General features: G+C 42.7%; 1 protein-coding gene across 1 annotated transcript in view; it reads right to left on the reverse strand.

The window, feature by feature from the left end:
• Positions 1–12,974, reverse strand: part of NPAS2 (neuronal PAS domain protein 2) — a 104,942-nt gene that overhangs the window by 28,088 nt on the left and 63,880 nt on the right. The window contains exons 6-7 of the mRNA XM_030946839.1: positions 7,872–7,992; positions 6,748–6,861 (exon numbers count right to left, since the gene is read on the reverse strand). Of these exons, the coding sequence (XP_030802699.1) occupies positions 6,748–6,861; positions 7,872–7,992 (235 nt within the window). The remainder of the gene's footprint in view (positions 1–6,747; positions 6,862–7,871; positions 7,993–12,974) is intronic.

Genomic DNA, 12,974 nt, shown 5'->3' on the forward strand with positions numbered 1-12,974 from the left:
TGGCATTTACAAAATAGGGTTCTATTTCCAACAGGTAAATGCAGTAGTAAGAGGGTAATAATTATTGTGTAGGACAGCTAGGCAGTAATTTGGGATTTCCTCACAACATTTGGAAATGATGAACTTAAGCAGCAGTGAATGAATAAGCCCAAAGAGATGAGACACAGCTGGCCTGGCTGGATGTTATCCTGTCTTTGAACAGCTACTGTGCCATCTCATACTCAGCTGCCTTTGTCAAAGTCCAGAGCATTAAAAGCCTCAATGATGCAGGCAGGTAGCCACTACATTGTCAAGTACATCTCCATCTGAAAATGACAACTACAATAACTGAAAGGAAAAAACCACTCACATTTGCTTCTGAATTATTTTGCTGCCTGACTTTGGCTGTTGGTATCTTTTCTTTCCACAGCTCTATCTGCACAGTCTGCTTTGCTCTGCTTTTGCAACTGGTCAGTGAATTTCAGCCTTTTTTGGTTGATGAATTTTGAAGTGTAGTTAAAAAAAGAGGTCATTAGATGAATTTAAAAAAAAATACAATTCTGGCATAACCCTTTAAAATAGCCTTCTGAAAAATCATACTTTATGACTCTCCAAGTCTCTTCAAAAGAAACACAACATCTTGAGGTAGCCAAGTTCAGTAGTGAACTTTCTGAGAGCACCACAGAAAAATAGTGGAACAGAAAATATAGGATCAAGCCCGAGGCTATGTGGATATTAAGATTTATCAGTCAAATATAGGGCTTGGAGTGCTTTTGTCAGAAGATGCCTATTGATAATGGTTAGGCTGGCCATAAACAGGTGGGCTTGGGTAAATGAAGGCCTGTGTGTTTCACAATTAAATAATCAGGACAAAATATATTAAGTAAGGAATCTGAAGGTCACAGGATAAAGCTAAATACATCATCAGAAAGGTGAAACAGTTGTCTCATATATATCAGCTAGCTGATGCTCCTTAGCATGAATTTTAATCGTTTTTGTGGTCACCTATCACACTTGTTGCCCCTAGAGTACCACAAAATTCTTTTGTAGAAGTATTAAATACCTGCAAGTATCTTGTAAGACACAAAGAAACTGATTTACCTATACAGAGATCTTTGTTTGATTTTTCTTTTGTTTATTTTTTTTTAAAGACCAGGACACTTGGAACAGAATGTTGCAAATAAATAATGTACAAAAGTAACCAAACCCTTCACTATTACAGACAAAAGGATTTTTATCCTTAGGGAGAGAAATCATGCCATATGAAGTGAATGAAAACATGTTTTAAAAACCCCAGATGACACTTTATTCAGTTAATAATAGTACAGCAGTCAGTTGCTCGGTCATCTTACTTCAGCTTGGAATGTGTAAAATATAATCTTCCTAAGATAGCAAACCTCCTGCTTATGCCATTTGAAAGAAGAAATCCCTCCTTCCTACTTTGTCAAGAGATGTTAATATTTAAAGAACCAGTCTTAGTGACTGTCAAACAAATTGAACAGTGATTTCAAAAAAATACAAGCCAAACAGACCAGAATAAAATCAAATTTGTTTCATATAAATTAATTCAGGCCTCAGATGAACAGAATATTTGGCAATTAACAGATATAATGAAGAAATCCAAAGTGCTGGTGGCAAGCCAGACTGCTCTCAGTAGATATGTAGATGAGTAACAGAGACACTGTCCATACATCACCTGTCCACTTTGATCTACTCTCTCCTCTTTCCTCCTCCTGTTTCTCCCCTGGCCATCCTGTGTTGAATGATATGAATGGTATGATATGTGTGATATGAATCCCAAGTAGATTCCTTAGGACAGGAATGATGTCTTTTCTTTGCATAGAGAGCCTAGCATGAGTGCTGCATATGGTTAGCTGTAGCTTCTATGATATTGTTAATAGCAAATGATAATATGGGGCTCTTGGTTCTGATCAAAATATTCATTTTGGATTGAGTTATTCTTGTTTCAGCATATACATATGGAGGCTCAAGATCAATGTATCTTCTGTATGAACTGTTTACTTATTTTAAAAATTAATTCAGATGCAATTAATTTTTCTGGAAGTTAAGAGTTTTTTCTTCCTCAACATAGTAATTTTCTTGATGCTTATTATTATATCTGAGAGATGTATCAGCTAACAGTAGAGTATCTTCCATTATTAGCATTCAGCAACCAGATACTTCCTGAGTTTCCATGTAATTGGGAACAAAAATGCACAATTTTAAATTCCACTATAATATTACATTACTTGATTAGGAACTCTTTTCACATAATGCTTATCTACTTCTTCAAGAGAAAAGCTTCAGGGATTTTGGATGAAAGGACAGATCTATCACTTAAAAGATGCTGGTGGTCCTTTTTAATATTGATTAACTCTTTGAAAGGGAGGACTCTGGTTTTGTCCCTTTCAGGAGTTTTTAAGCAAGTGTGTCACTTCAGAAAGAGGAAACCAGAGCCAATATTTGGACATATAATTATGAGAGATCTTTGTGCGTTTACAAATGTACAAACAATTTTCACAGGAGGAATATATCCAACCCATCTTATCATTTCTTATCTGAGTGAGCTATTAAGCGGCTTTGTAAAATAATGTATTTTCACTTGATCTGACATTTTATACTGGAGCTGAGCATTTCTTTGGACTTTTGGGGAGAGTTACCTTCATTACTTGCCTTCCCCCTCAGCCCTCAGGCAAGACTGGGTGAGAGCCACTGTATTATTCATTGGTGATGCTGATATGACTCTCTCTCTTATCAGGTACTACAGGTTAATAGGTACAGTGATGCACTTGGCTCCCACAGATACGAGTTCCCTTCATGACTCTCGTTAAAATCTGGGCTACAGACCCAGAACCTGAAATATATAAAAATATTGGACAGAGCTCCTATTTACAAATAAAACAAAAACCAACCCTGATGATCTGACAGCATGTAGGCATATCTCACAGAAGCAAAAAGGAATTCCACCTTCCTCATCTGAGTGGCCCATGGGCCACCTCCTTTCCTCTCACGGGACTACTGAATCTTCACATCAGGTTACAGTCCTGCTTTTCTCATTGAAGCTTAATTAATGATGATTATATAATCCTCCCAAATGGAAAATCAAATCTCTTGTATTTGATTTAGCACAGCCAGTGACTCATGCAGCACTCTGCACAGCTTGCATTGCTGTCTCACTGGTCAGCTGCTCTCACTTGGGCACAGCCAGTGCAGTGGGGATTCACTCAGGTGCAGGCAGCTGATGTCACATCCCTGATGCAGACACAGCTGCAGAAATGCTCTGCAGCAGGGTTTGCAGAGTACAGATTCCTCAGTACCAGTCAAAGTGTGCATGCTCTTGCTGACCCTGGCACTGGGCTGTGTAGCTCCTCTAGCCCACAGCTGTAGCTGACCCTAGGAGCTCCAGGGACAGTGATCTCCTGAAAGACTGAATACTTGCTGTGAACTGTGAGAGCTTTCCTGGGCAATTTCTGGGCCCTGTACATGCATGTCCCTGCCTCTTCTGGGATCAGCAAAGATGCCAGTGACTGCTCCTCTGTGGGAGCAGCATGGGTTCGATGTAGATTGTGTGTGATCTGGCTCCCTGACAGCAATTCTGGTGACAAGTCACCTTGGCAGATATCAGGTATTTGTCCTACTTCAGCATGAAAAAAAATATCTTTGGCATCTCAGTATGACAGCCTTTAAAGCCTCAGAGCTCCCATTAAAGTTAGGGAGAGAAGCTAAGCTCCTAACTGGCTTTCTAAGCTGCAATCCTTCAAATTAATCCATTCAAACCCATTCCTATATGATGTTCTCAGCCAGAAGTCAACAATGAGATTAAGGGGGAAGGTATAAAGGAGGAGGGAGGGGGGCAAGGTGACTGGGAACTCACATGCATGACCTCCTTGCCCCAAAACACTGTATGAGCAATGAACAATAATAAAATAAGCCTAAGGAGATGATAATTCAAAAGAGGTTACATAAAAGGCTATGTGGAAGTAGAATAAAGATAGGGACATTTCTGTTAAAGAGGGTGAAGTAGGACCTACCAGTTCTTAAAAACATCAGCAAAGGTTAAATGAGAAGGAATGGAGACAGATTTACTCCTGCTATGACTCTACATTGATGACAACAGAATAGCTAAGTATCCTGACAGGATATAATCTGCCCAGGGATAAAAGAACTTCCCTGGCCATAGAGGCTCTGGCATCCTTGTGGCAGGAACATGCAGGCTGAGTGGGCTCAGAGTGTGCTCAGCAAACCATTGGAAATAAAGGTAGGAGTTTGCATTGAGTGGCTAAAAAGGAATGGCAGGATTTGTATTTAAGGAACATCCTGTATCAGTCTCCCATGTGTAAAAACATGCTCACACTTCCACTGCTGTGAAAAGCTACAGGGAAAAACATTCTTCAGTACATTCATAAGGAATGTCTCCTGCTAATTAAGCCTAATTTGCAATTTCTGTCTTTCTCCCCCAGCTAACTCTTTTCTTATCTTTAGCTTAGAATCCTTCCTGCACAAACACCTCCAAAAAGCAGGCTTTGGGGCCAGCTGATCCTATGCATATAGGACAAATGCTGCCCTGAGTGATGTGTCTCTCCCACCATCCTTCCCACCACTTTCTCTCTTGCCCACTTGGCCTCACACCTGGAGGATGGATGACTGGAGAATGGGTATTTATTTAACAGGAGGAAAAGAGGGCAATTGCTGTCAGGCCCAACAGGTGACAGCCCTGAGGAGCATGGACTGGGGGATGGTGCCTGGTAACTGTAGGCCAAGCAGAGGCAGGAACCCAGTCCACCCCTGCAGCCACCAGATTCTTGGAGTTGTTAGTGCCACAAGCCCCTGTGCCAAAGCACAGGTGCCTGCCCCTAGCCCTTGGGTGGCTTCTCCAAAGGGTGGAGCACTCCTATGGTGCTCACTTGAGCTGATTCTCCTGTGCCTTGCTCAGGGTGCAGCTGGCTGGTGCAAGGAGCCCAGTGGATCCAAGGACAGCCACTTTGGAGGTCTGCACCCTCCTCTGGCTGCTCACCCTCTAAGCCAAGGGTATCAGCTCCCAAGCAAACAGCTGGCTGCTGCTACATGTGAGTCCAGGACACTCGCTTCCACCACTGCTGGGAGGCAGCCATGGGGGTGACTCCCAGCCAAAGGGGAGCAGTGCTGGACATGCACTGGTGAGGCATTTCCATCAGGCTCTGCCCTGAACTGGCGAAACTAAAGTCAGATGGCAAAGGGGCCAGGAGGCACCATCTCACAGAGCCTGGTAAGGCTGCCCCTCCCTGTCAACCAGAGGGGCAGGCTGCAGCAGAGATGGGAAGAAAGTGGAAGAGACAAAATAAAGTGAAGATTTAGAAAAAAGTGGCACAAAGGGGGAAAAAATGTGAAGAAGAAAGCACATGACTTGTTTGAAGGCTATTAAGATGGGGTCTTTGGAAAATGATTTGGTGTCTTCTGAAATCAATATGTTCCCATTTAGTTTCTATACATTAAGCTAGGAAAGATAGCTGTAATGTAAGTTTTATCATTTTTCTGAGAAATAGCCACCGATGAAATAGCTGGGATGTGAAATCCTAACGGGTAAGGGGGCAATATTAATGTCAGGCTAAAAGAAAGGGCTGAAAATCCTTGAAGAAAATGGATCAGAAATTCCCCTGGTAGAAATGTATCCTTATGAGTCAGCACCTGAAATCCGGTTTCTGCTCTAGAAAACAGAACAGCTTGGTGTGCGCGTCTGTCAGGCAGGCGCACTTCACTTCATTCAAACTAGAAAGCATACAGGCAGCTACATTTTTTTATACAAATAGAGCCTCAAATCAGATGGCACCAAACAAGAAATACATATCTCCATCCTGCATGTAGGTTTCTATTCTAGTCATGTGGAGCAAAAGCAGAAAGTTAAATGGGGACAGGGACTTTTTTTTCACAGCGTGGCGTGCAGTTTTTGGAAAGCGCGGTGGGGAATTTTTTTGCAGAGGATGACCTATTTGGAACAATACCAGCAACTTTGGAAATGCCACTCTGGAGTTCAGTCAGGCAAGTAACTAAAGCAAACTTGGGCAGGCAGGAGAAGGAAAGGAATAAAAGAGTATTTCATTTCTGACACTAATGGCCGTGCAGCAATCTGTTTGTTAGAGAATGGGTGAGGTGGAAATCTGCTCTTCACCCCTTGAAAGATGGTTTCCCTGGACTGACTGTGGTGCATTAGTGACTATGCTGACTGCATGTCTTCCCTTTTTTTTGGAGAGTACTGGGTTTTGCAGTGCTGGAGAGGAATGCAAAATGGCAGCTGGAGAAGGAGGTGGGTGGCAGTGTCCACAGCCATTCTGATGAAACGTGGCACTGCTGTCTTTCCCCAGGATTTTGCAGAGAAGGGTGACAAGACAGATTTGGCAGGTTATCAGTTCTGGCATGGAATTTGTGTTTAAAGTAAACCAGCAGATAAGGCAGCAAGATTATAATTTTGCTAATAGGTGGGGTCTTAGCACACAGTATCAGTGAGCACAAATAAACCCTCATCTAAACTACTCATTATTTGCAAACTTACCCAGAGTCCAGGATCACTGCAAGTGAAGGGCAGTAACAAAAGCAACTACCACAATTTCTTTCACTCATCACATGTATTCATCCAGCTATTGCAACTCAGCCATGAGATCCGTGAGAAGCAAAATTTATCCCATAATGTTAAAAATAGTTCTGTCAGATAAAAGCCTGTCTTGTTCAATGGAGCAATACTTATATTTTATTTTACACAGCTAAAGGAACATTTATACAACAATTAAAGCTTACCATTGCTGTAAGACCGAAAATTTCCTACAAATTTTATGTATTCATATGTTGGAAATTCCTTTGGGTTCAAACTTCCTCTCAGAAGATGACAATAAAACTCTAGTTCATTGTCAGCTGGATTGTTAAAAGAAGAAGAAGAAGAAATAAATATACTATTTCAGCTAAACACAACCAATGGTGTCTTCCAACCCCAATCTTGCCACTGCCAGCACAAGAGCAGCTTGTTACCACTCAGGAGTCCTCAACACCAATGTGCTATACATTGCAGGAGCAGAGGCTCTGCAAGAAAGCCTTGCAGGGATGCAGGTTGCACAGCACTGTGCCCAGGTGTGCCTGGAGCTTGGGGACAGCTTTGGAGACTCGCCCTTCTCTGACACACTTCATCAAAGGAGTTACACAGCCACAGCGTTGGTGCAGCCACAGAGAGAACTGGGTTCTTCACTTACTGCTTTTTTCTGTTTAGGCTCCTCACAACTCACAGCTGTTCTACATATTGTGTTGGAAAACTATGCCTAATTACCTCAAAACATCTATTACGTTAACTTTGGCATATCAGCTATCAGCTGCAGGTTTTGTATGATACAGTAGATTGGGCAGCTGTACATCTTACATTATTGTGTCTTTTTTGGTTTTCTGCATCTTATCTCCTAGAGTGAGTAAGGCTGAGGAAGTAAAAACATTTCCAAGGAAATCAAATTTCAATTGGAAAAAGAATTACAATAGTTATAGAGGTATTTTTTGACTGTAAGGCAAACCAAAAGTTACGCCACATTAGCTGATCTCTGAACAACATCTTACTTGAACAGGCTGAAATATCAATTAAGATGTGATTTGTCTCAGGCGAACTCTCAATTTCCATCAGCTAACCTATTTTCCTTAGCTGTCTCAAATGATATGATATTTAATAATTAACATAACTGCAAGTAGTCTTAGCCTAGTAAAATAAAGGCAAAGAGTTTCATTTAAAAATAGAACCAAAGGGTCATTCCAGGTGGCAAGATCTCTTTGAAAGGCTATGAACCTAATTTTTTTATTGCACATCACATACAAAACTCTTTCTGGGAGAAAATTTTTTATCCTGCCTGTGCTTTTTCATTTACTAGAGAAGACACAATGAAACTTACTTTTTAGGTAATCGGATGAGGCAGAATCTGTCATAAGCATACAAGAAGATAACATCTTATAAATTTCTGAATGTTCTTGTTCTGGGAGGAAGTTTAACAAATTCTGATCCAAGACATCACACTGCAAAGAGAAATAAGTTTTGAGACAAACAGAAATATCACAACAAGCAACACTTGCAGAGATGTGCAACAAGATGTGATACAAAGCCTGTGGCATTTGACAGGAGTTTCCTCACTGATTTCCAGGTGTTCTAAAACAGAGGGGGACCTGTTGGACCAACTGAGTGGCCACTTCTCTGTGGGCTGGTCATAAGATTAAGTCTCAGCAATCAGCAATATCTGATGTTTCTCAGAGACCATCAGATGCAGCAGGTATGTCCACACAATTAAACGATGAGACCTGGGAGAGGGCTGGAAAAGGGTGTCTGGCTCCCCATACTGCTACTAAGCTCCATGCACAAGCCTGTTGTGCATCACTGGGATTTGTTCTCTCCCTGACAGAGCCTGATTTGCAGGAGCAGTGAGGCTGAGAGTCAGCCAGGTCAGTCCCAGATCAAGCTCCTTCCCAGAGGGGATCCCCTCAGCTCCTGGGAAATGCCCTTGGGGTGGCAGGTCTGGTTCCCCACTTTCTGCATCCTGGCAGGTGGGAGCAGGGAGAAGGGGACATCCACGCCTGGACATAACTTTACAGCAGTTAGTCTCCTGGGAGGGGAGCTTCACAGTGCCACCAACACAAGCCCTCCCTTTGGCCAGCCATGAGCTGAATATCCGTGTGCCTCCAGCCCCATGATCAGCTGGCTTGAACCTGAATCCATCCAAAATCTAGGAACTGAGATTTGGGAATGGAAAGAGGAGATTGACTTGTGCAAAAGGCCACGGCTGGCTCAGAGTGGAGACAACAATGAGTCTGTCATGGGCTGCCAAGAGGAAGGTGTCCCTATGCCCAGTGTGGTGACTAACCCAACAGAGTGCATCTGAAAGGAAGCCTGAGATAAAGTGACTCTCCAATGGCATCAACTTACATCTGTCCCACTTGACACTACCTCAGGCTGAGCTGGCACACTGACACAGCTTTGTGTGTCATCAGAGCAGCTTCTATCAGACTGTACAGTCATGCTGAAAACATGTAAGCTCTGTATGAGACTGGCAAGTTATTAACCATCATCTATTTGTGTAAGATTGTGCTTTGGTTTCCATCTGCTTTCTATTCATGCTAGCTTTTCTGTGTGGAATTCCTGTTTAGAGTGGTGAAACTCATTGAGCAGATTTTAAAAACCAGAGTGCTATGCTTTATACACACACCTTAACAAGAATATATCACTTTAGATGATTCAGTTATAAGTATTATATATGCTTATTACTTGACTATATTGTGAAGAATACTCAAAAGTTATTTTTGTGGCTTTAGTTTATATCTTATTAATGTGAATCCTACTGCTACAGTTTGCGATAAAGGTTTTGTATATATGTATAAATACATACACACTTCTATATACATATACTACACTTGACAAAATATAGTACATTGTTTCATGTAATTTTTTGGGGGGAAAAGGAAGAGAGAGCCTTTGACAGGAAACTGCACTGGTGAGTTCTGCTCAAGGCTTAGGTGCAAATCTCAGAATTTTTTTTCTCCTGTAAATAATAATGATACCACCAGGTTAATTAGTGTCCCATCTACTCTTCAGTAACTGCAGGAAAACTAGATGTGAGCCATCACCACTCCTCTAACTAAAACCTTTTGTCTCCATACTGTGACCAAGCTCCAATTCCAAACTCTCGCTTCTTGCAGAGGTTTGGCACGCCTGTAAAACAGTGCACAGAACAGAACTTCTGGATCTTGTACACATCAAGACTTCAACAATGCTCTTGAATCAATATGTCAATCCAGAATACATTGCTAAGTCAAACAGAGAGATGGAAGCAAATATTCCACTGTCTCACTGGAACTGTGGAAAATGCCAAGCAAGCTATTCATAGCTAATTCTGCACCAGACCCAAGGAGCAGACATCTGATGCTATGGCAAAAAGGTGGGTGGTGAAACAGATAAGCTCTGCAAAGGGATCTGGACAGACTGGATCAAAGACCTGAGACCAACTGTATGAGGGTGCAACAAGGCAAAGTACCACATCCTGCCCTTGGGTCACAACTAGGCAGAAGGTGGTACTTTGCCCTGTTGGACCCTCACACAGGCAGAAGTGCTACAGGGTGGCTGGGAAGATGCCCAGTGGAAAAGGACCTGGGGGTGCTGGTACACAGCTGCTGAACATGAGCCAGCAGTGCTCAGGTGGCCAAGAAGGCCAATGGCATCCTGGCCTGTACCAGCAGTAGTGTGGCCAGCAGGAGCAGGGCACTGATTGCCCCCTCTACTGGGGACTGGTGAGGCCACACCTCGAGTGCTGCATCTAGTTCTGGGTTCCTCAATTCATCTCCCACTGAGGTGCTGGAGTGTGTCCAGAGAAGGACAACAGAGCTGGGGAAGGGTCTGGAGCACAGGTCTTACAAGGACCAGCTGAGGGAGTTAAAATTGTTTAGCCTGGAGAAAAGGAGGCTCAGGGGAGACCTTATCATACTCTTAAAACTATCTGAAAGGAGGTTGTGGTGACGTGGGGGTTGTCTCTTCTCCCAGGCAACCAGTGACAGGACAAGGGGAAATGGACTCCAGCTGCACCAGGGGAGGCTCAGGCTGGACATCGGAAAAAATGTCTTTATGAAAGAGTGATTAAGCATGAGAAGAGGCTGCCCAGGAAAGTGGGCAGAATCACCATCCCTGGAAGGGTTCAAAAAATGAGTGGACATGGCACTTTGGTTTAGTGGGCATGGTGGTATTAGGTCAAAGGTTGGACTTGATGATTTTGCAGGTCTTTTCTGACCTGATTCTATTGATAAAATTTGACCATCCGTGATAAAAATGGATCAGTTAGAGGGGAATGGTTTGCAGCTCTGTCTAATTATTCTGTAGTGAGCAGTTCTGTGCCACTGGCTGAGACAGCCAGAGTATTGCTGAATGAGATAGGCAAAGCAGACAAAAGATAAACTACAATGACTGTGGGTAGACTTGTTAGATGAACTATGTTAATGCACAGTTTTGCTGCTAAGCCTGGAATCTACTCTGCATCTTCAAATCTATGGATCCTGCTAAGCAAAGCTTTGGAGTATTTACTCCTGAAAGCTAAGGCAGGCAAAGAACACTTTTGCCTACATGGATGCTGGTCTGTTCTAAACACAATACATCAAGTTCTGTAGTAATGGGATGCATAGTTAAAATATTTCTGCAATTTCAACAAAACAGCTGTACTTCAGAATGGAACTCCTTCCTCATAATTTCATTGCTTTTACTGCGGGATGGGGGTAGTGGTTAGGTGGAAAAATTCTTGCTGCAGGGAGAAAAAAAATCAAAGGATCTAAGCAAACATGGTGACTAGGAAAGGGATGGTGGAGGGCTGCAAATGAGACAAGTTTGTTTCCCATCAAAACAATAAATAAAGATGGCTATGCACTCGTGTGCTGGGATTTGGCCCCTGTATGAACCTGTATGTCCTGCACTGATTCCCACTGCTATCCTGTAACAGCAACACAGCATGATTAATTTCTGCACACTGTAAGGTGCTGTGTCCTGGATTCTTCCACCCTGAGGCTTGCCTTAAGGCACCCAACACAGCAGAGCAGCTCCTTGAGTTTCACTGGGTCGCCCCTGAGGAGAAATCTCAACCCGGCAGGGAAGGGACAGGGAGGACTCTTCTCAAGAGACTGCATATTCTTGGAGTCATAGTGTGCCATCTGACTGGCAAATGCTATGAGTTGTGATCAGATTTCAGTGAGTTCACTTCAGTTAAGAGCCATCCTCACCATGTGAGCTAGACCTCTCCATCTCAACTAACCCTATGAGTAGTTTCCAGACCTCATTAAAAAAAAAAACTACAATTACAACAGGGGAAGTTTGTGTCTGAAAATTCTCCATGGAAGTATGGGAAGCTGTGTTAAAGAGAACCGGATATATTTGTTCTCAGCACTGGAACTTTCATGATTTTAATGAAAGAAAATACATCAGTTTTCTTAACAGGAGCCCTGAGAGAGCCCTGCTTTGCATTCTGCACAGTTTTGCATTCCTTTCATTGTACAAAGCAGAAGATTTTCAGAGTATTTTTTCCCTGCTGTCACAGAGGAGAAAGAATTGGTATTTTGTCCCTCAAACAGTGACTGAATTTAGCTTACAAATAGATCCTCGAGGTAAACAAAATAAGCCACATAGATTTTCCAGATAGCACTCCGATCAGTTTTAAAACTTAAAAAAAACAAATGACAAGGGCAACAGAGGACTAAAATACCCAGTGTGCACCTAGAAGCATCTTCAGCTGGGCCCCTGCCCATGGCCACAGTGATTTGCCAACCGGAGGCAGGCAGACGCCTTTATTCCTTGCTCAGTTATGGCCTCTGGGATGCTCCCTCTGCATGTGTGGGCTGGTGGGGCCATTGTTAACCACCACCACTCCAGCAGCTCCAGCAAGGTCTGCTCCACCTGCAGCCCGGTCAGGCCGGTCCCTGACTTGGACTGCCATGTGCTGCTTCTATGCAAATAAAAAGTAATGTCCATCTTTACCCTTATTTTGGGCTGGATATCATGTCAGGTTATCACACAAAGCATGTCTTTGGGAGAAAACCAATTTATGTTGTGATGGTGCAACTCAGGAATTGTAAACCTGAATCTATCCATGTTCAGTCAGGGCTTCAGACTTCAGGCACAGGGTCTGAAATGTGTCTTCCTGAAGAGGAATACTTTCCCTCAGCAAATCTAGCATCTCCACTAAGAATCAGTATTTGAAAGGGATAGCAATGAAACCTCCAAATGATGAAAACAAGGAAATCTCATGGAAATCAGTAAGTGTATGAAAACCCCACAGCCTGTGTGTAGGACAGAGCTCTCCCCACCCTTGAAGTGAGGAAAATGTCAGAAAACAGTCAAGTACTGGTCTTCTAAACTGTTGAGGATGAAAGAAAACTGAAATAGATAGACTCAGTTCAATCTGTTGTTGCGTAGCAATATTTTTGCATTTACCAGGAGCTGCTCTTGCATCAAGTTCTTTTGTCTCAGAAGAAAATAA

Source organism: Camarhynchus parvulus, chromosome 1, assembly GCF_901933205.1.
Source record: "Camarhynchus parvulus chromosome 1, STF_HiC, whole genome shotgun sequence".
Lineage (NCBI taxonomy): Eukaryota > Metazoa > Chordata > Aves > Passeriformes > Thraupidae > Camarhynchus > Camarhynchus parvulus.